This window comes from Triturus cristatus, chromosome 7, assembly GCF_964204655.1.
Source record: "Triturus cristatus chromosome 7, aTriCri1.1, whole genome shotgun sequence".
NCBI lineage: Eukaryota > Metazoa > Chordata > Amphibia > Caudata > Salamandridae > Triturus > Triturus cristatus.
Window position 1 is genome coordinate 1,363,211,789 of NC_140590.1, and position 23,562 is coordinate 1,363,235,350.

The following is a 23,562-nucleotide window of genomic DNA, read 5'->3' on the forward strand; positions in this document are numbered from 1 at the left end:
AGTAGAGGTTGCCCAGGACTGGGGACAACCATTCTTTGCTGCAGCATTACAAACTGCCTCCAGTATCGGCGCCCAAAATGAGGGGTCTGACTTAAATAAGTCTGGGGGATCCCATCAGGACCAGGCGCTTTACCAACAGATAATCCTGTGATACCTTCCAGGATCTCACCCCTCTCAAATGTTATTTCTGGGTCCTTCCTGTCCTGCGAGTTCCTGCAGTTAAGCTCAGGCGGGCAATCAAACATAGTTTTAAAATTAAGTACCCACTCCTCCTCTGTGATATGTGAATCGAGCCCCCCCCCTTCGTGGTCAAACAGGGGCCTATTCACAACACTACAGAACCTCGAGCTATTTCTGAGAGTGCTCCATGCTTCTTCCTTCAATGCTCCCTTCCGCTTGGCAAGGGCTACCTTGTATTCACTACGACAGATGGAGACTTCAGATTGAATTCTAGGTTTTAATGACAGGACTTCCCTCAACTTCTTGGCTGCTTTAGAGCAATGGGAATCAAACCATCTAGGACCAGAGAAGGTTTGTCCTCTGGCTGGAGCGCATAGCAATTCAGCCACTTTTTGTGAAACAGACTTGAATGCACCAAGGATCTCTTTTGGAGGAGACCACTCCATTGTACATAGGGATAGATCATCTGCACATGCTATTTTAACCTTGTTATAAAATATTTCTGGGGATACCTGAGACCATTTTAGTCTGCGCTTCCCATCTGTTGGTCTCAGTACACCCTTACTTGGAACATTCCCAGATTTTACTGACAGTGGACCTGTCATGTGAAGTGTTAAGGGGTTATGATCACTAAATTCACTTTCTGCAATATTAAAATTATTGATAAAAAATTGTAAGTTGGACGAAATTAAAATAAAGTCGATAAAAGACCCCCTCCTGTGTCCTTTGAAGGTAGGCACAGGAAAGTTAGTGCGCGGGTCAGTTAAAGTCATTGTAGCCACCAAATCTAGTTCATTTATCATGGTATTTAACAGCTCCCCTTGAGCGGTATGTTCAAAGTGAAAACCCTTCATACGGGGACAACCCAGCTCAGAAATACACAATGTTGTTGGCTCACCACAGGGATGTATATTGAAATCGCCAGAGACCAAAAGGTTATGAAGACTTGGGCCCAGGGATTGTTTTATGGTTACTCCCAGGGCAGTTATGTTACTAGCCTCATGCGGGGAGGAGAATGAGTTGTAAAAGTTAACAATTCCGCAGCTGATTTCCCCCCTTCGGGCCGATAATGCCAGAATTCCTGGGTGTGTGGTGGACATCACCTGCAACTTACAATCAATAGCCACACAAATATATGTGACTAGACCTCCCATTGGTATCCCACTCACAGATGGTCCGGCTTGGACGAAAAAGGCCTTGTAGCCCTCCAGGAATAGGTCGCAATCGTCCAACCACATTTCCTGGAGGCTAATTACCATAAATTGCTTGACATAAGACACCTACCGTGGATCCTGAAGCTTAGTTGCCAGCCCTGCTATATTCCAGGATAGGAAATTATTCGAACTCAACACTGGGAGCCCCACAACTACCTCCCCTAGAGCCTGAAGAGGTACAACCGGCTCGGGTCCAAGGAGTACGGGTCCCCGCAGTCAATCGCATTCCTCCATGCCTATTAAAGCAGCAAATCTATTGTTTGACGCCACTATATGGCCGGTACCAAATTGCCTATCTAATTCTAGCAGTGCTTGGACCAAGGGAATGGACCGGTGTCCAGGGAATGGTCTTGTTGAGCAGCCCCCACGGTGGGGTACCCCATGGCCATCTGCGGTCATGTCGCCATAGGAAAGTGGCCTGTAAAAATAGCCCAAAGGTAATGCCTTAATGACAGAACCCACTAAGGGGGTGATACTGCAATCCCTAGAGAGAATACGGCCTGCGGTGAAAGGGTTGTCAAAATTCATGATAATACAGTCACCAGTCCCTTGTTTGCGTGAGCTCCCAATCCAGCTAACCCTGCATGCCATGAGTATGTATTTAGATACATGAGCGCCCAGGGTGGTGTTATATGTGAACCAGTGGTTTATTTTATTTAACAACTGCCCATAATCTTCACTCTTCCTGTTGGGGAGAGCAGGAACACTCCCCAAAATCACAACATATGGAGTGGATTCGGGTAGGAGATCAATAGTTGGAAGATTCATCACCTGGGGGGCCCTACCCTCTGGTCTCTTGTCCCTCTTGAGGCATAGGGGGCCCTATTCTTAAAGATGACTGCTGTGTAGAAACTGGAGTATCTATACTGGTGGGCCGAAAACTATTAGAACTATTCTTATCTAGCGCCTCACTATTTGCTGTCGGCCTGACACTAGGGGCTACCCGTGCTCCTTTCTGCCCAGCTCTTTCCCCTTCCTTGGCTATTTGAGAATTGGGCGTATTTGTACTTACTGTTGGAATAACCAGCTGAGTATAAACCATCATCCTTTCTAATTTAGATAGCCTGTCTTCTACTGAGCTTAATTTTTGAAAGATGGGGTCTATTAAGGTAGTCAGCATGGTTTCAAGCCTGCCCCAAAAGTCCCCCTCCAACGTACTGACAGTTAATGGCCCTGCCCTGTTCTGATTCGGGGAAGTAGGATTTCCCTCACTACCAGCACTTGTAGTAGGAACAATTAGCTCTTTCCTCCCAGATGTGCCCTTTACGGATTTATTTGGTTTTGTTGTTCCCCGGTTCTTCCTTATTACAACGGGGGATTCGTTAATACGTTTAGATTTTGCTTTTGCTTTCTGCCCTCTAGTTCTCGATTTCGTTTTAACAGGGCTAGATTCCTGCTCCAGAGATGTGCAGGAGACAGAATTAACCAGTGTTGCTGGGACAACGAGTGGCGACTAGCTCAGCCGTGATGGGGATATGTCCTGATTAGACCCAGACAGAGCATCAGGAAAAGCAGGAGTTAGGGAGGGCCTGCCTTGCGAGATGTGAGGCTCCAGGGATAACCTGCACAACGTCGATTTAATTTCAATAATGAGGACAAATTCGGCCCTCGTTAAAAAGGCATCTAAAGTTCCCGCCACACTTTTCCCTGGATTTAGTTTCCGCTTGTTCATGTTTAGAAGCTTATGGACATTCAGGGTTATTTATTCAGGTCCCTTATAAAGTGCAAATTTGCTTATAAAGCTAAAGTGACTTGTGCAATATGGAATGTGCAAAATACAAAGAAGTTACAACAAGCAGCACAAATAACAAGTTACAAATATTCCTTAGGACTTTAAAAAATACTAGATACTTATACTGTGAGTGATTATCATATTAAAGAAACAGTTGGTCACAGTAGGGGCGCTAAGGTGCAATGTGCAATGCAAAATCCTGGCTCTTACGATAGAGTATTGGCCAGATTTTATATAAGTAATATGAGCACTCTTAAACCGTCAGGGCAGATGACACTGAGAGTGTACAAGTAACAATACAATCCTTGAGTTTGTGTCCATCTAAGGAAATAAGAGCGGATAAATCCCAAGGCCAACAGTACCTGCACACAAGCTCCAAAGCCTGCACAAGGGTCCTCACTTGTAGATGAAAGGGGGGTGGCCCTACCCTGCCTCTTCCTGGCGATGACGGGCGCAGGACAGGCCCACCTTGGCCCGGGCTTCTCCCGGGCGCCCCCCCCCGCGCGTCCCGCACTGCGGGAGGATAGGGGCGCTGAAGTACTGCCTCCTGGCACGCTGAGCGGCGTCAGAGGCAGGCGCCAGGCAAAGGCTGCTGGATCCTGTGGTCCCTGTCTCTGGACGCCGTTCCCCTCAAGGCTGGCGAGACCGGGGAGCTGGGTTGATGGCCGTTGCCCTCACAGCGGGTAAACAGGCCCGCCTCAGGCTACAAGCCCCCTTCTGAATGGCACCAGGTAAGTTGAATTGAAGAGCGCGACTAGCAAAACCGTTAGTAGCCTTTGTGTGTTTTATAAGTCGCAAATATACGCTGTACTACAGTTTTGCAAAACTGTCTGTAACCTTTTGTTTCCTCACATTTTTGGGTAAACTTTATTTTAATAGCAAACAATTGCCAATCTTGCTTCCGCTTGTCTGCATGTATCCGCATGTACCAAAGGGGCATTCCAGGAGTATTGTGAATAGACACAGATTATTACATTTTACAAACATGCGCAAACATTTTTACATTTTGTACTGCTCACCTGGCGCATAGACTCCCTTGTCTCCACTTCGCTCGGCTCCCTACCGGCAGGACTCCCTCCTTGCTCGGGACTCCTGCCATTGGGCCGAGCTGAGGGTGGCCGCCATCTTGGGAGTAGGCCGGGGTAGCGCGCTAGTTGCGGCTGCCTCCCGCCCTCCCAGACTACTTAATTCATTATCCAACACTCCCGCACAGATTTTGGTGTGATCACCCCTGAGGCGGAAGCCGGGGGCTGTGTGAGTGCTACGCTGTGTTTGTAACAGATTTAAATCTTTGCTGAGTGCTAGTGGTGCGGCTGTCTGCTGACTTGGACTTGCACTCGCTAGCTCGCACGTTCTGTTTTTAATTGTAAATCATTTTAAATTGTAAATCATTTTAGTTTTGTATTGCTCACCTGGCGCATAGACTCCCTTGACTCCACTTCGCTCGGCTCCCTACCGGCAGGACTCCCTCCTTGCTCTGGACTCCTGCCATAGGGCCGAGCTGAGGGTGGCCGCCATCTTGGGAGTAGGCCGGGGTAGCGCGCTAGTTGCGGCTGCCTCCCCACCCTCCTCCTCCCCGATAAATGGACACCGCTCCAAGACGGCGCAGCGGGCGGGCGCAGAGGGCGCACCGGCGGCGCGCCAAAGGCGCGCCAAAGGCAAGCCCGTCTGCGCCCGTCCGCGCCAGGACCGGGCCCAGGGCCAGAACCCCTGTTCATAATCCCCGCCAAGGACCACTTACCTATTCAAAATCTGCTTTGTTAAAATTACGCACAATGACTAACACCCAATGTGTTCGTTATAATCTATGTAGAGTTCTGATATCTACTGAACTCACTTGCCCTCACTGTGATGTCAATCTACATATAGTCAATGAAAAGGTCAAAAGGAACTCCATGACAACCAGCACCTCTACAAACTTTTCTATAGCACTTATAAACGCTCGTTCTTTGGTTAAACATCGGCAAGAAGTATCTGACCTCATCCTAGATAATAACTTAGACTGTCTCTTCATAACAGAGACGTGGACGGATGAGGCATCTGACCCAGACATGGTAGTTGCTGCCCCTCCAGCCTATTTAGCTTATCGGCAAGACCGAGTCGGAAGGCGGGGAGGCGGGCTAGCCATCATAGCCCGGGATCATATAAATGTGAGAATGTCATCTATCCCTTCCAGCCTTTTCGAAGCCCTCCAATTTGACCTTAAGCTCACTCCATCATTTCACTTCAAAGGAATGCTAATATATCGACCCCCAGGTGCCCGAACTGGCTTCCTTGCCAACCTTGGCTCAAAACTTGAAGCACTGGCGATGGAAGACTCTTTCACACTGATGGGTGATATGAACCTCCACCTCGAGAAGTCATCTGATAGCGACACCCGCACATTGATATCAGACATGGACAGCCTGAGCCTTCGGCAATTGGTTACCACCCCCACCCACAGGGCCGGTCACACCCTGGACGGCATCTTCTCCAATTTGGAAGGTCTAAAAATAATAGACACCTTGCCCATGCCTTGGACAGATCACTATGTCATCCTAATGAGGATCTCAGTCATGGCTAATAGGGCCAGGAGAGAACCTGCTCCGAGACCAGAACCTTTTAAAGTCTGGAAAGATATTGATCATCTGAAGCTCTTTTCTCTTCTAGATAGGACCCGACCATGCCTTTCCACTGATCCGAATACTGCCACCTGCCAATTTCAGGAGTGGCTAGGCTCAGCCACAGACACTCTAGCCCCCACCAAACAACCCTCTAGAAATAGAACAGCACCCTCGGCCCCTTGGTTTACAGAGGAACTGCGCAAACAGAAACAATTCTGCAGAAACAAGGAAAGGCACTGGCGTAGATCTTACAGTCTTGAAGACAAAGCCAGCTATAGGGATGCATTAGGGCTTTATAAAGCCCTTATTGTTGAAACCAAGAAAAAATTCTTCACAGAACAAATCAACAATGCCGAAAATTCGAGTAAAAAACTGTTCGAGATCACCAAGACCCTAGCGGGAAACACTCCAGACTTAGCTCCACCTCCATCCCAATCTCTCTGCGATTCCTTGGCAAAGTTCTTTTTCACCAAGGTGAACGATATTTATCAAGTCTTCTCTGACAAAATTATAACTCAACCTCCTATGCCCGATGGCATTATTCAGGGCCATGCACTACCTCAGTTTACGGATCTCACAGAGACTCAAATTAAGGACATCACTGCCACCTTGAATTCGGGATCGGCTTTAGATCCCTGCCCCTTCAAGGTCATCCGTTCGGTGACGGACTGCTTAGCTCCTGAGATTACCTCAGTCTGTAATGCCATGTTTAGAACAGGGATCTATATGGACTCACTAAAGAACACCCTGATTAAGCCTCTTTTAAAGAAAGCCAATCTGGACAAGGAACAACTAAAGAACTACCGTCCCATAGCCAATCTACCTTTTCTAGCCAAGGTAGCTGAGAAGGCTATGAATACTCAACTCTCAGAGTTCTTAGAGAAGCACCAATCTCTAGACAACACCCAATTTGGCTTTCGCAGGTACCATGGCACAGAGACCGCCTTAATCAAAGCCACTGAGGATATACAAATGATTCGTGATCAGGGAGGAACAGCGATACTGGTACTACTTGATTTATCCGCAGCATTCGACACGGTCCACCATAAGACCTTGATGGACCGTGTCGGAAAGATGGGCATTTGCCATCTGGCACAGAACCTGCTTTCTTCCTTTCTGGCAGGGAGAACACAGGTGGTCACACTGGGACATTTTCAATCTGACAAGCTGTCACTGCCATGTGGAGTTCCTCAAGGCTCATCCCTAAGCCCGACACTATTTAATATCTATGTGTCGGACTTGGCATCTGTCATCAAAGCCCATGGGATGAGTCTTACTTCATACGCAGATGACACACAACTTGTGCTAGCCATTAATGGGGATGAAGAAAGAGTAGCAGGAAATCTCCAGGAGGGCATGCGGGCAATTGGAGACTGGATGGCCTCCAATTGCTTAAAACTAAACTCCGAAAAAACGGAGGTGCTCATCTTTGGACATCTCTCACCTTGCTGGTCGTCTACATGGTGGCCTCCCTCATATGGGACCCCCCCGAAACCAGTCACTTCGGTTAGAAACCTAGGAGTGATTTTTGATGAAAACCTGAACTTTATGGCCCACGCAAATAAAACAGCAGCTTCTGCCCACTATAAATTGAGGCTGATTAAGAAAATTCTGCCATTCTTACCAGCCGCAGCTGAAAAAACTCTGATAAGTGCCTTAGTGCTGTCCTCCCTCGACTATTGTAATGGCCTGTTTGTTAATGCTCAGGCCAGAGTGATCAATAAATTACAAACAATCCAAAACGCCGCAGCCCGTCTCCTGTCGGGAACCCCGAAATTCAAACCAATCTCAGATACAATAAATAATTTGCATTGGCTCAAAATCCACAACAGGATTAAATTTAAAACACTCTGTATCACATACAAAGCACTGCACAACCAAGGTCCTGACTTCCTGAAGGCCCATCTTCGGCCTTCCCTATCCATTAGATCTCTCCGATCTAACAACCTCAATCTTCTGCAGGTACCTCGAACTAGAACAGTCACCTGGGGCGACAGGTGCTTTCTGGTGGCCGCTCCCAGGCTCTGGAACTCGGTACCAATTGCCATCAGAGAAAGCTCATCTTTGATGTTATTTCGCAAAAAATTGAAGACCTGGCTCTTTGGTCAATAACAGCTCCCATTCAGCTTCTGTGGGTACTTCACACCGTTCTCCCAGCGCCGAGACGCCTACGGGCATTTGTTCGCGCTTTATAACTCTCAAAATAAATAAATAAATAAAATATTGGTAGGCTTGTCAATAATGAAGGCTGAGCTTGCAGCTCACTGTAGTCCCTTATATCTTTTGCAGCCGGCGCTCCTCTTTCTCACAACCATAGTGTGGCAGTGTAAACTGGAAGCCAAAGGGATTTGTGTTCTGCAGCATTTGCCCATGGGCCATGAAGGTAAGCTGCACTTGACTTTAAACAAAATGACCTGGGCGTCCAGTGATAGGAATTTCCCAACCCTGTGAACCATAATAAAGAAGGTATGTTTTACCTGATTACTTCCATGAAGGGTCCTGGTCCATGATGGAGCCTTTACACATGAATTCAGCACTGATGTGCTATAAAAAAAAATCCACTGTGTTGGTCCCGATTGTCTCACCTGGAATTTAAAATGAATAACAAAAATGTATTTAGTAGACAAACTGGTCAGTGGCTACACTTGAAATTATTATTCAATCATTTTCATTAATTCCTCTCCTCGTCCCTTTAACCATAAAAAGAAGTTCCTTTATATAAGCAGGTAACATTTCACATTAGGGGTCGTACATAGATGCTATCTTGAGACTTCCCATTAATTAAATTGGCAGTTGAATTAGTCTAGACAAAATTACTTTTAATAATAATTATTAACTAGCAGCTAAAGGGTTTGTGCTTCAGGGGGTTGGGACACCTGAAGCACAAACACTTTGGCTGCCAGTATACAGTACCAATATGTGAAAGGATTGTCTGTCACTAAAGCAATATTTCTATTTCAATGTGTAAATGGTTCAAGCTCACATATATGATGCACTAATGCAAAGGTTTTACTATTAGGCCAGCAAGCTGTGGGCCCAACATGCATAAATGACAGTGGTTCCAGTACAAAAACACCTTCATTTGTTTGCAAAACTTAGCAATTTGAAGATACTTTTAATGCTCACATAATTCTCACTTATTCCACACAAAAGCCAGAAAGTAAGATTGGTGATTGCTTTCAAAATAAAATGTACAATTAAAAAATCTCAACTTTGAAAAAAGATTTGCTAAACTGTTGCAAAAGTTTAGATACAATTTCTCTGTTTTAATAAAATGTACTGATGTATGCCAATATAAAAAAAATTAGGGAGAATCAATGTAAAACCATAATGGCAATATGAAAATAAGTTAGGGTTCCAATTCTTAAAGATGTACACAAAAAAGCACCTGCAGAGGTATGACCTTGCGTTGGTGCAGATGTACGAATTTCAAGCATTCACAAAAGGTTACTGGAGTATGCCAGGAGACAGTACTTCTAGCAAACCTTTTGGAATTCTATTTTTGCATGAACAATAAATATGGTGGCAGGTACAAGTCCCTCCTAAAATAATCTCACTGGCACCACTTAAGTACAGGACAGGTACAAGTCCCTCATAAAATTATCTCAATGGACCACTTCAGTTTGAGAATGCCCTCCAAAATAAGTGCAACTCGGACAAGCATAAGTATGGGTCATGTAAAAACCAAGGCATTACACTGCTGCAGGACAGGTCTCCGAGTTCTGCAGAAGCAAATATATGCTTTGTGTCACTATGTTTACAGTGGCTCAATGCATGAATAGTGACTGCAGGCCTAGCCCACACGCCGCGAGGAATGGACCGAACACACATGGGCAAAGCCTCTAGGGGAGAGCACCATTCAGTGTTGCCAGGCTCCCCCAACTCTCCCTTGAGACCATCTTCCCCTCTTACATCATAATCCTGCTCCACAGAGTCCTGCTTCATCTTCTGAGCTTTTTTTCAGTCAGCATTCCAAATTAGCAAAGGTCACATTCTTCGTACTTACTTCTCTCTGTTTCAGTCCCAACCACCCTGATACAGAAGTATGAGTGCAGTCTTGACTACACCACATTTTTCTCTCCGCAATTTCTTCCAATCATCATGGAGTCTCTTCTTACGTACTTACTCACAATCCCCAACCCCACCCACTGGGAGCAGCCAAAAAACATTGCAGATGAATTCCACCTGATTGTTTTTGGTCTGCAACACCAAGCATCTCTGTTAAGTTCTCATCGCAGCTTAAGTCTTTATGACACGTTGTTTGGGTGGAAATGCCTCCTGCAAGGTGTGAAGTTGTGTTGTCAGCCTTGAGTGCCCAACTGCAAGTATCGGGTATTCTGGGTTTTGGCCTTTTTACCTCAGTTTCATGTCAACATAGAGTGAGAGCGAAGGCCTAGGTGAGTAGGGCCCTGGAACTTGGAGGGATACACCAAGTGCAGTTTTCATAGTGGCAGTGGACTACTACTGTCTCTGTTACTGTTTCGAGCATGTGGAGCAGGGTAACACAGATCTTTGCGCTGACATCTCAGACTATGCATATGTATGCGTGTGGTCTGCCTGTTACACACAGGGTGCATGAGAACAAGAGTGTAGGAGGCCTGTGGGGGCCCTTGACGTGTTCTTGTGCACAAGATGGAGGTGAGGTTTCTTTCACTGATAGTAGAAATATATTACTGAGATTCCCTAGACTGGCGGGATGGGATCTAGAGAATAAAGTCGAGAAAGAGGAGAAAGGCTTCCCCTTAATAATTCAATAAGGTGCTTTTGCGGCAGAGGGCTGCTCATTGGTCTTTCTGATTAGTGGCACATGATAGATGTTGAGGGTGATGGGTGGGGCTGCAGCAGTGTCATTTGAAGGATCGTTTAAAAGAGTCTAGCCTTTTGTCTCCCTTCCTGATCACTTTTGGTGAGGCTGTTGATAGTCAGGGCTGCTAACAAGACTTCTGCCAGCCTGCCACGTGTGCCCAAATGGACATAGAGATGGGTAGCCCAGAGGCATTTGCCAAACTTGAGCCAAAGCTGCTGCCTCGAGACACTTGACCACTGTGTACCCGACTTTTTGGCTGTCCAAGACGCCAGCCAGAAGACAACACAAATGGGTTATACCACCAATGAACTGTAAAGTACCTAGAAGAGGCCGCACTGTGATCACCAGAACATGAAACCAAAAACAGACTGCATCACAGCTTCGACTTCAGGAGGGCTGCCCAGATGAGACACTGACTAACCAATCAGACCCAGTGAAGAGCCAGCTTCCAGCAAACGTGCTGTGGGCCTGGAAGAGGGCCGCCAACCTGAAGACAGCTGCACTCCAAACGCTGCTTTCGGACTATGCCCGCAGGCCCGTGTCTAGTGCCAGGGTTGGAGCAAAGGGCTGGCGCCCCTGCAGCAGGTGCAACTTCCAGCCTTGAAAGAAAGAGTTGGGCTGAATCACACAGAGGTGTAGTTGAATTCTACAGTGGGTTCACAATTGGTGAGATAACAGATCCTGAGAACACGATCCTGCTTACAAGAATGGAGAGGAGCACTGCACCTGTGCCGGAGACCAAATACCCTATTGTTAAATAAAGGTAAAGGGAGGTAGAAGTAGAAACAGAGGGACATCCTTGCCCAAAGGACAGTAGCCCTGTGCCAAAGACTCGGAGTACCTGAACCTTTCTAGTGTGTACTATTGTGAACGAATGAGTGAATTTATGGATTAGTTAATTAAAACTTTTACATTTAACATCAAATAGCTCCATCCTACCAGCGATAACCATCTGAAAATCCATCAATCTTTAATATGCTATTACTACAAACTGTGTTGGTAGGAACACCCTTTACATCAGGATAAAATTTAGAGAGGCTAAAAACGATTTTTTGCTGTATGAGATGCACCTTGAAAAGCGCAACGGTTCTATTATTCTGTGCGAGCAGCATAATAGACAGCAATTGCACCTTTTTATAAGCATGTCCTGTCAAAACGCCCTTACGGTCATTGTTTGCGTCCAGACTGGCAACATTTCTAACAATCATTGGCATAGCCAATAGGTCTTGCCTTTGTGACCTGATTAGTGTTTAGCCATGCAGTACATTACCCATTACAATACATTAGCCATTAAAAACATCATAGTTTTGTGGTAACTCAATGGCAGAAAAATATAGTGGTTTATGGTAAATCAATGGCGGATGGGTATAGTTTCTAACAGGCTTACGTTTTGAGCAACATCCACACAATATTGAACATGCATAAAGCGTGATACATGCTGAAAACTTGTTCAGATGGAGGGAGCAGCCTGCAACTGAGAGGGGCACAGGAAAAGAGGTGTAGGCAAAAGTGGCACAAGGAGATCGGTGTGGGGCAAAAGGGGCATGTGAAGAGAGGTGCACGGAAAAAGGGGCAGAGGGAGAAAGGTGCGGGCAAAAGGGGCACAGGGAGATAGGTGCGGGGAAAAGGGGCACAAGGAGAGAGGTGCAAAAGAAGCTGGAAATGGCAAAATCACACGGGACAAACTCACTTGAAAACAATGCGATGACCAGAAATGTACCAGAAACGTCAACAATAATGGGTCGGCAGCCAATTAAATGAGAATGTAGGGCAGCCGCACAATACAAGATTCAGAGATGAAAGGGAAGCACTTATAAGGTCCCAAAAGCGAGACCTATTGGCTATGCCAATGCTTGTTTTAACTGCTGCAATCTATTGAAGCCTCACGGAGAACATCAAAGCGGCCGTGCGGCCGCGAAAGTGAAGGTAATCGCGGTAAAGCGCGACGCGTGCACCCTCGCACATGCACTGTAGCTCTAGGCTGGCCTGGTAACACTTTTTGGAGCCCTCACAAAATGTCTCACCAGACCAGCGCATGCGCTGGGTCAGGCGAGACCTAAAAAGCACTATTCCCCCAGCTGTGTACATGCTGCAGATATCTGAAATAGCAGTGACGCTGCAACGCAACACCTCTTCACAGGGCTAAGAAAATCGCAATATGCCAATAACCAGTGACACAAGCAGCAACATTGGAGGGGTAGTGGTGGGCAAGCAGTGTTGTGGAAGGGGTGAAGGGGTGGGCGGGACAGCACGGTGAAAAATTCAAATAAGTGGAATTCTAACAAAATATTTCCAAATTTCTGTGAGAATAGGAGGTAAAATCTTCAAGGCATTAGCAAAGAAATAGCACGCCTGTAAGCGGCATGCTTTAAGCAACATGGAGGGCCCAAGTAAGAGGCAAAAAGAGGAAGAATAAATAAATCAAAAGACAGGCGTGCGTGCGTTTGCAAGCAAAGAGTGTGGGGGGCTTGTGGTGACGGGGGCAGAAACATAGAGGATTGTTGGTTTGGGTTTAAAAGAAGCAATATAAGGCAATACATTAATAAAAATGCAGATTACTCATTGCGCGTGGCACCTGGACCGTAGGTGTCTGAGTGTTGCAGGGAGGCTGTGGGTCACATGAAGACCTAAAGATGGACAACCAGAAGGAACCCTGAGGCTGCAGTGCCCAGATGAGAGGAGGGTCCCCTACGCGCTGAGCCAGGAACATGAGTGAGTTGCAATAGACAACCAAAATTAAGAATGAGTAAAATTGTCTGGGAGGGAACCAAGCAGGAAGCAAGCACCCAAAGGAGGGTAATGCGCCAATAAAAAGGAAGTATTTCCACTTGGCACAAGAATGAACCAAGGCACTCAATGGGTGAAGTTACAGCCTATATTGTAGATACAGCATATGTAGCAGATAGCGCATGTGTGCTGCCTACGTTTGACATAAAAAGGATCACAGGAGTTTAAAAGTGCTTAGTTGACAAACTCATCAGTCCTTCAATGCTGCGCCAGTTGTTAATAGAAGCACCCAATACTTCAGGTTAAAATTGTACAGAGCACAAAACAGTCATTCAGGTGCTGAAAGCACATTATGCACGCACAAAGTATCCCACCTAATATTTCGACGCAGTGATGTATGGTATTGTTGTCAGGTGGAAAGTCGCCTGCCTAGAGGCGGGGAAGGAAAGGATTCCTTTTCTTTAAATAACCCTCACACACTCAAATAGTGTCTGCTTCATCATTGGGTTCACCCTGACTCCTAAAGGTCAGGGTGGGCGCGACGTTGTTCCAGGGAGCACTTGAAAGAAAAAGACCACAGGGCATAAAGATAAAAAATCCTCCAGCTTACTCCAAGGTATCCCTTTATTAGTGGAATATGCGTGGGTGTTAAAAAGAACAATGGGTGGGTATTAAGATTTAATGGTCCTATGACCCTATACCAACATGTTTCAGCCCTACACTATGGTGGGTGTTAAAAAGAACAATGGGTGGGTATTAAGATTTAATGGTCCTATGACCCTATACCAACATGTTTCAGCCCTACACTATGGGCCAGAACGGTCCGGGCTTTCATCAGGGTGATTAGAATCACCTCCCTTGTGTGTGCGTGCTGCGCGGTATCTTGTTCATACAAAACAGATGCATGTAACTGACTGCATCTAGGGGCAAAGTTAATTGATGTTAAAATTTCTCCAATAAAGGTTCTGGTATTAGTAGGAAAAGAGAAAAATTAACTCCACTTTGACTGGGCTTCAAATCTCCACCATTAACCTTGCTGTGAAATCTGGGTTTACTCTGACTCAGACTGGCCATAGGGTTGAGTTATGGAGTGCCCTTGCCTGACACAACCTGACTACTGTACACCATCTGTAAATCTCTCTAAAAACGTATTCCTAGCCTCAGAGAATGCAAAACTAGCCAGACAAAATGGCCTTGAACCTTTAAAAGTGTGAGCTTAGAAAAAATTCCATTAACACACTCCACTTGCTCCTGGATAGAAATATGGATCTAGTTCCTGTGCACCATTCAAAAAGCTTACTTAGGGTATAAACCCGGATTATCTGCAGAATGCATAACATTAATTGAAAGACTGCACACCTGAGCAACCAAGGATGCATCATTGGTCTTAAACAGGGCAGCAGATCCTTGAGAAAGCAAAGTGAAAAACTGAGGAATTCCCTAAATTCAAACATGAGAGTGGAACCAAAACAACAACTGGTTCAAAGATATTCTGACAACTGAGCTTTTCACATTTGCATTCAACTGAATTTGGTATGGAGCAGGGCCATAAATGAAGAATATCAGACATGGTGCTCACCTTATCTAAATGGACTATAGTTTTGCCTATCACTTCATAAAGCGTTTTGTGAAATAAAGCAAATGAGAAGTGATGCATACATCTATGCAAATCTATTAACTCTTTGCAGTGTCCACCAGTGCCAGCACCTCACCATAGGTTCTCAGTATGCCACAAAAATACACTGTCTACATGTGTGCTGAAAGCCTTTACCGGGAAATATGCAGACTATAAAACAGTCAATGCTTAGCCTTTCTTCTGTTGTGTACTCCAGTATGCTAATTAGTTTATTTTTAAGCAAAACATTACCTGCATTTCTTTCTTAGGCTCCCTCTCCTCCTTTCTTTATAATAATAGCGTTCTTGCTCCTCCTTCAACTAAAATGATACCCTCTAGTTTATACACTTTATCATCTCTTTTTCGCTTTCTCCATCATCCCACCTTACTCTCCCGATCACTCAATCTGTTTTGTGTTCTCCAGCCTTCATATACCCTCTTTCTTTTCCTTCATCTCTTTTATTATTCCATCATATCTTCTCCCAGCAACAGCACCCTTTTCAATTTAGTGCTCTGCCTGACTCACATATTCCACAAGTCATGAAGCTTCTTGTCCTGCAGGTTATCAGCCGGAGGAGTAGCCAAAGGATGTGTTGAAAGTGCATCAGATGGCACGGCACAACCACCTACATGCCTACTTCATTTCCCTGTGCAACATTCTCTTAACACTACTGACTCATCTTTTGTAGTCTTCAAGTAACTGGCATTCAAGGTCCTGCATCAATTTCCCACATTTCTATTTTGGAAAATTATTACTTGGTTACTAAACGTTACTCCAGATAGACCAATGCATTCTAACAGAAAACATGAATCGTTCTAGCATTTTGCTGTCACTGGAGGACACAACTTTGACATGCTGAGAGCTGATGCCCCTGATCAAGTAGTTGGATATAAAAACGACACTATTTGCTTAGTCATTGCTTGTTTATATAAAATGCAATGTGTGTGTTCCACATAAATTTGAGGGTTCACTATACGAGATGTGACCAGCTCACTCAGTCCCAACTGATCTCTTGTTCAGAAAAAAATATATACACTTATCAGAAACAAAAGCAGATTGGGTAAATTATTCACCCTCGTTATGGGACAAAACAGTTTTTAATCTGTTCTTGGCTTTGTAGGGCGCCTTGGGGACTCTAGGCGCTGTTCCTAGGCATGGGCGATTAAGTGATTTGCCCAGAATCACAGGATGTTGAGCCGACATCGAGACTCAAGTCTGGTTCGCCAGCTCCAAAGTAGGCAGCTCCGGTAATTACGCCACACCTTCAATTCTCAGCCCTTGCCCCATCCCGAGTTCTCAATCTGTTTTTCTGAGCACAATATGCGAGTGGCTAATCTTATGGTACCATCAACAATTGCCTACATTGAGGCACTCCCCCCAACCCCACCATATCAAACTAGGCGTCTCGCATGCAGGTTGGTATGTATTATTTGTTTACCAAAGAGTTATTGCTATTTTACATTCCTCTCTTGTCATCATTATATTACGTTTTTAATTTTAAATCGTGTAATAACTTTTGCAATATAATTTGTGAATTTGATTGCAATGCTTTCTGGGAGATGTTCTGTTCTTGCCCCAAATCCATGATCAAAATCAGTTAAAAGAGCCTAGTCAAAACTAGAATCGAGAATGAGCAAAGTAATGTTTAGATTATTTTACATATACGATACCGCTCTAACTTAATTCCAATGAGATGGGGTGTTTACAAAGATCATTTGATGGTAGAAAGAGCTTCTCGAACATTAGTTGCTGTGCATGAACAATATGGTCTATGTATAGCCTGATTGTGACCGGATTATAGAAACCAGGGTGGAATGAAAGGGGAACACAGCTGAAATAGTACTAGGCCACAATGTATGCTATTTGTTTTCTTCACATTTATAGAATACGTAAGTACAATTTAAAAAGGCAGAGAGTGCATACAATTGTCCCACAATAACAGTTTTTGTGCAAGTGCCAAAACTGGGATTATGATCCTGGTTCCATTATTAAAAATTCAGCCATATCTCCACCCTTCAGTGTAGACTGGTCCAGCTCCAAGCACATAAAATAGTGTGTGAAAAGCCAAAGGTATTCATAACATTTCCAAACATCGGATTTTTGGGCAACTATTTATCTAATACGGCACTCATTTTGTTTTGCTTCAATATCCGCCATGTTCACCAAAACGGGGAGATGTTGTATGAGAAGATAAAACGTATACTTTGGCCTAGCATTTCAATTTGTTTAGAATCAACCCTATTGCCGATTTCGGCTCTTTTCGTGCAAATTAAAAGGTAGCTGGAGATAATCAAGCCTCCCCTTTACTAGCGCTGAGTCGATGTCTGGGACTATTTTCCTAGTGACAAATTTTCCATCAGGAGAAGACAACGGAAGGCAAAGAGTACTAGCTTAAATGCAATTAGTTTATTTTGAAAAGAAATCCACAACATGCGTCTTAATTCTTTCGTTAGTGATGTCCCTTCCACATACCTCGCGGTCGAAGCGTAGTCCTCATCGATCCTCTCAAACACACAGATACAAGCATTTGAAATGCAATAGGTCACATTTACGAGAGTTTCAGCATTAGGCATTGTAAAGGACAATAGCTTAAATTCTCGCGAATGCGAAACCTATTGCATTGCAAATATTTTTGGGTGTTTACAAGTGCCCCATGTCACGCTTTCACGTTAATAGACGGCACACCACCTTCTTTAGACGAGCCGCATCTAACTTTAACACGGAGTGCAGTGTCCCAGAAGTGGACGTCCCGCTCAACATGAACGTTAAATATAAATAAATAAATAAACTGAGCACGCTGTCCCCAAAGTGGGCACCGCGCTCAGGTTACAAATACAAAAAAATAGCATCTGCCATTGTCCCCATAAGTGCCCATAAACAAAATAGTGCTGACCCCTAGGTAAAGCCGACCGTGTAACGTGCCAAGTAAAAAGTTGTTATGGGCAGCAACAGTGGTGACAAGGAGGGACTAACAAACCTCATAATGAATCGGAAGCCAGCATTTACTAAGGACAATGACACCAGCCAATGAAAAATATAGGAGGAGAGTGGGCGAGGCTTCCACAGCATACTCTACTACTGCATGCCTCGCAGAGCGAGCAGCACATGCGCGCTGCCGCTCAGCTCGACCTAAAAAGTGAATAAATAGTAAAATAAAAAAACACATGTGTATGCATTCGGCACTGCAAATAAACCAAAGGCGCGGCCACCAGTGTGACAACCATACTATTAATTGTTTTTTTAAAAAGCCTTAGGGGAGATTTAAGGGAACTTTTCTAAGAATCCTCAGGCATAATAATGAGGCTAGTTTCAAGGAAACCAATCGACATTTGTTCATCACATAACTGGGTAAAAGGTCAGTGCTAGATATTGTTATGCAGAGCAAGGTAGGACAAATGTAGGTGAAAGGTCGTGTAGCTACTTAGGCCTAGATTGGGATACATAACAAAAGCCCACTGAGTAACAACACACGTAAGAGGGCCAGTCCTTATGGGAGGTTACAAGATGAGACAAGGATGGATACTAATATCGAAATAGAAGATTTAATTCTTAATATTATTTTTTGTGAAGAGCCTTTGGCTTGGAGTCCCAATGACAATGATATTGTCCATGAAGTACCTGGGGTTCATAATATCACTATATGTCCTTTCAGGTTTATATCATGGAATATTGCGGGCATCTCCTCAAAACTAACAGATGAGGAATGGTTGCAATACATGAAAACGTTTGATATTATCTGTCTCCAAGAAACCTGGAGTCGGGTCGATATCACTATTGATGGATATCGTTCGCTAAACAAACACGCAAATTCATCACCAGCAGGGAGGGCCAAGGGAGGTTTACTGATTTTTATATCACTTTTGGATGATTCAATTAGGATAGAGAATCAAGGTGTAAGGCTGAAATGGAGCTCGGTAGACTCAACACAGTTTGAGGAGACCATTCTAAAAGAAAATCAAAGTAATTTTATGACCTGCCTAACCTTTGACTCCCCCCTCAGACATGGTAATAAAATCTTTCATATCAATTTGTACAAATGTGGCCAAAAATGTAAATAAGCCTATTAGGAAGCAGAATTTTCCTGAAATTAGATGGTTTAACACTGAGTGTTCCAAGGCGCAAAGAGATCTCAGGGAAGCCCTGCAAGCGGTCCCTCGGAATATGGTCCAGGTAAAGACAGCGAGACAGATTTATAAAAAAGTTATTAATTCTAGGAAAAACGAATTATGAAGAACAGCCTGGGAAGACCTAGAGAGAGCCAGCTCCCTTAAGGACTAAGAGTTTTTGAGAGGTTATAAACCGTCCGCTCTTCTCTACTGATGCTAGGAGCATGGATTCGACCATAACAGGGGAAGCTTGAGAAACCCATTTTTAAAAGAAATTCAATCTTCGGGGCATACCAATACAAGAACAAAGGGATGAGACAGTTATTGATCCACAATCTGACAATTAATTAAGTTTATCCCTTTTCCTGAGTGAGGTCGAAGATGCGATAGCCAAGGGCATATCTCTAAAAGCGCCAGGACCAGATGGGGTTCCCCTAGACTTACCTAAAAGTAATCTTCAATTATGGGCACCTCTACTACTTAATGTTTTTAAAGTGGTAATAGTTGGCCACATTCCATCATCATGGAAGGAAGCAGTGGTAGTACCAATTTAAAAAATATCAGAAACCGGAATGACCCCACATGCTTCAGGCCAATTTTCTTAATAAAAGCCACTTGTAAAGTCATGGAGAGGGTGATTTTGGCACGATTGGAGTCGTTGGCAGATGCCTCTGGTTTGATAGCCAACACCCAATATGGGTTTAGAAAGGGGATGGGGACAAATGAACAGTGTCTTAATTTGTCCCTGATTATGGGCAAGTACATGAGGGCCAGGGGGGTTTCGATTCACCTGGCCTTCATGGACTTGTCAAGTGCTTTTGACACTGTGAGTAGGGGAAAAGCTATGGTCGATGATGGGGGAAATGGGTTTTGAAGAACCCCTAATCACCCTCCTACGTAGGTTGCATGAGTCTACTTCTGTAGCAGTTTGTTTTGGACCAGGAGGAGAGAAAACCAGGCCGATTGCCTCCACGGAGGGGGTTCGCCAGGGTTGTATCCTGGCCCCCTTTCTTTTTCTTATATATACAAATGGTTTAGAGGCATTCCTGATTAAACAGCAACTGGATTTTCCAAAAATAAATGGCAAAACCGTCCCCTTGCTATCATATGCCTATGATATAGTCTTAATGACCTTGCCGGCCAATAGCCTACAAAAGCTCTGACCGCCTTCACTGATTTTATGTTAGCCCTGGACCTTAAAGTACATTTTAGCAAATCATTTGCCATAGTCTGCGGCCCAAAGAAAACTAAAACCAAGAAATTTATGGTAAAGGGAAAAATTATCGAGAAGGTGCCCAGTTTTATTTACTTACGTAATGTTTTTAGCAATAAATTAAACTGGGATGACCTTGTTATGGTAAGGGCCCATCAGACTAGTAGACTAATCGAGGGGCTTTTATGTTTTGCCTGAAAATTGGGACACAAGCCGGTAGCAGAAATGATAACTTTATATACATCAAAATGTTTATCTGTAGCTACCTTCGGGGCTGGAGTATGGGGTCATCATAAGAGCTACCAGATTCAGATTTTAGAGATCACATTTAAAAAAAGATTATTAATGATTCCTAGTAGCTCACCAACATTATTTTGCCATTCTGAGGTGGGCCTGGAATATGTGAAAGACAGGATAAATATTGGCCCACTCATCCTATGGGGGAAAATCTGGTCCTCAGAAGACCCAATATTCTCTATGATTATACATCGGGATTGTCTGAACATGGACAATGCAATGTCACTCCCTTGGCTATCATATGTCAAGAACACCTTCCGTAAGATTGGACTAGAAGAATATTATAATAACTCAGAAATTATTCAGAACAACTGGAAGATGGTTATTAAAAATGCATACCGTATTGAAATAACTATGTCTAACCAGGATCGGGGAATGTTGGATGGTGGGATGCTAAATCATCAGCAATTTTACCTGTCTTTTACTTTGCACGTACAATTGCGTTTTCTGATGACTAGACTAAGACTTGGCACATTGCACTTTTTAGCAGCCTATCCTAAACAGGTTGGTTGGTGTGAGAAACTAGCCCCCTGTCCATGCAATAATATGGACAAACAGAGCACAATGCACTTTATGTTGTTTTGTTCATTTTATGCAGTACCTAGAGCACGCTTTATAAAGCCCTTATTGAAAGCCATTCAGCCTTGTTCCTATATGGAGGGCTTTGATCATTTGAGATCATTATCTACGTATGCAATCTGTAGTGCAGTGCTTAGTTTTATTAGAATAGCACTTTCAATCCGAAAACGCTATGAACTATGAAAGGAATCGAAATTTTATATTTATTGTAGGTCCTTGTAAAAATCAATTAAATGTATAAATTGTGATGTCGAAGGTTGGGATAATTTTTAAACTGATTGAATTTTGCTGGTATATTAATAATTATTGGGGAGAATATGTTAATTTTTTATAAATGTTTTAAACTGTATTTTTATATATATCTTGTATGCAAAATGTAATGATTCACAAGAATCGAATAAAGTTATTTTGATGATGATGACAAGGTGGTTCTAAGGAGGGACTACTAACATATTGACCAATGAAAAGCTACAGTTTACACAGGACAATGACACAAGCCAATGAAAAATATAGTTGGGGAGTGAGCTGAGCTTCAATTCCCTACCTGAATACAACATGCTTCACAGATCAGCGCATGCCCAGCCCAGGCTCGACCTAAAAAAATGCACATCCCGCTTATATGTAGCAAGTTACAAAACACAAAACCAATAGGAAGCACTTACAGAAGAAGCAAAACATAGTTAATTTATCCTGTGAATACCAAATGTTTATTTAGTATATAATTTCAAATGTATAACAAATTAATGCAAACTAACTACAGTATGAACATGTGGCTGCCATGCCAATAAATAAAAGCTAAATGTTGGTTGAAGCCTCTGTTTTCTTCATAAGGGTGACAATGGTTTTTAAAACAAAAGTCAGGGACTGGGCACGTGTGCACTTCAAATCGAGAGATTTGGCAGCCCTAACTGGGATGATTGTTTGTCCTAGGAAAACATTGGTGCTCAATGACTGCTGTATTTGTAGATTACACCAATAAGGCCAAAGATGGAATAGGGATACAGGGGTTTGTTGCAGCAAAAGCAAGAATTAAATTAGCAGGGGAACTGAAGTATGTCATCCTCCTGTGGAAGTGATTATTTCCAAGGAGGGACAAATGTTAAGGCAGCACAGAGCCTGAATTTCTCCAGTGCCAAAAAGGCATCCATTTGTGTGCTGCTTGACTGTATGTTTGTTGTATGTAACTATTGGTGGGTCTGCATGTGGGTTATCTGTATGTGAGAGTCCCTGTGTGTAGGTCTCTATGAATCAATACATGTACATCAGCTATCTCTGTGCTAAGTGGATTGCATGTCTGTTAGTTTGTGTATGGGTGTATGTAAGTCTTCACCTGTGGGTGTCTGTAGATGTATTCCTCTTCTGTAAACGTGTGATTAGTGAGTGCATGTATCACGCAAAAGCCAAATCTGTTGGCTTAGTCAGGGCTTGTTTTACTCACTGTTTTAATGCAACGGCGTCAACCTTTCCTAAGCACGCTTAATTATTTTAAATAGAACCAGGAGGCCATGTGAAAATACAACGATTCGCCAAAAACCACAGGCTCTTGCCACATGAAGTAAGGATAAAGAACTGGGTTGACGGGGGCAATAGGTGGCGCCGGACCAAGATGGCCGCGCTTACGTGAGGCTCTGGCTGCCCGACCCAAAAATACTTTAATTATCCGCTGAAGGACCCCTCGCCCAAAGCTGCAAAACCCGTGAAAACGAGCCTAATGTGAGGTGGAAGACTCGCTGCTGGTTTGACGACGATACGCGTTTCTGCCCCGAAGTTATCTGGCTTTGAGGCGGCCCGGGGAGGAGACGACCGTTGCTGCTGGAAGCGAACGACAGACGCGGGTGCTACGTGAGCGCCGGTGTGGTCATGCAGTGCTGGGCCTGAGACCGCAGTGAATACGCCGCGGCCCCACTGGGAGACCCGCTCGTCGGCGGAGAGCAGCGCGGGCGGACTGCGACCCGCGCTGGGAAGCGGGCGGCCCCCTTTGATGCGAGTGCTGCTGCAATCCTCCGGTGGGGGGAGCGGCCTGGTGCTGAGTCCTGAAGCCAGCGGCCCCGCGTAGGAGTGGTCGGAAGGGATCCCGCTGAGTAACTGGGCCGGAGCCGGAGTACTGAGTCCTCGCTGGAGGCGCGCGGAGCGCATCACCTCTGCAGCCGGAGCGAAGCTGCGGGCGACGACGAACAGGGGGCTGCACCTGGACTGGCTGGCCGCGCAGCGGAGGCTTGTCTCACCGCCTTAATACGGGGCCAGTGAAAAGCGGCACACTGACTGGGCCACGCTTCGGCAGCTGCGAGAAGAAATAGGCGACAGGCGCGGTGCGCTGACTAGCCTGTGCATAGAAGGGACACTGCCTGGGGAGGGACATACGGCATCGCGCAGAAGGCTGAGAAGCCGCCAGACGTGAGGAGATCCTAGCAACTCCACGAAGCAGAGGCTGGCAATAACCATAAGAGGGAAGACCCCTGGTACAGCAAAAAGCATATTAACTGAACTG

General features: G+C 44.6%; 1 protein-coding gene across 1 annotated transcript in view; it reads right to left on the reverse strand.

The window, feature by feature from the left end:
* The window catches only part of UQCC1 (ubiquinol-cytochrome c reductase complex assembly factor 1), a 426,281-nt gene that overhangs the window by 374,411 nt on the left and 28,308 nt on the right, over positions 1-23,562 (reverse strand). Inside the window, exon 2 of the mRNA XM_085619075.1 lies at positions 8,207-8,314. Within this exon, the coding sequence (XP_085475201.1) occupies positions 8,207-8,314 (108 nt within the window). The remainder of the gene's footprint in view (positions 1-8,206; positions 8,315-23,562) is intronic.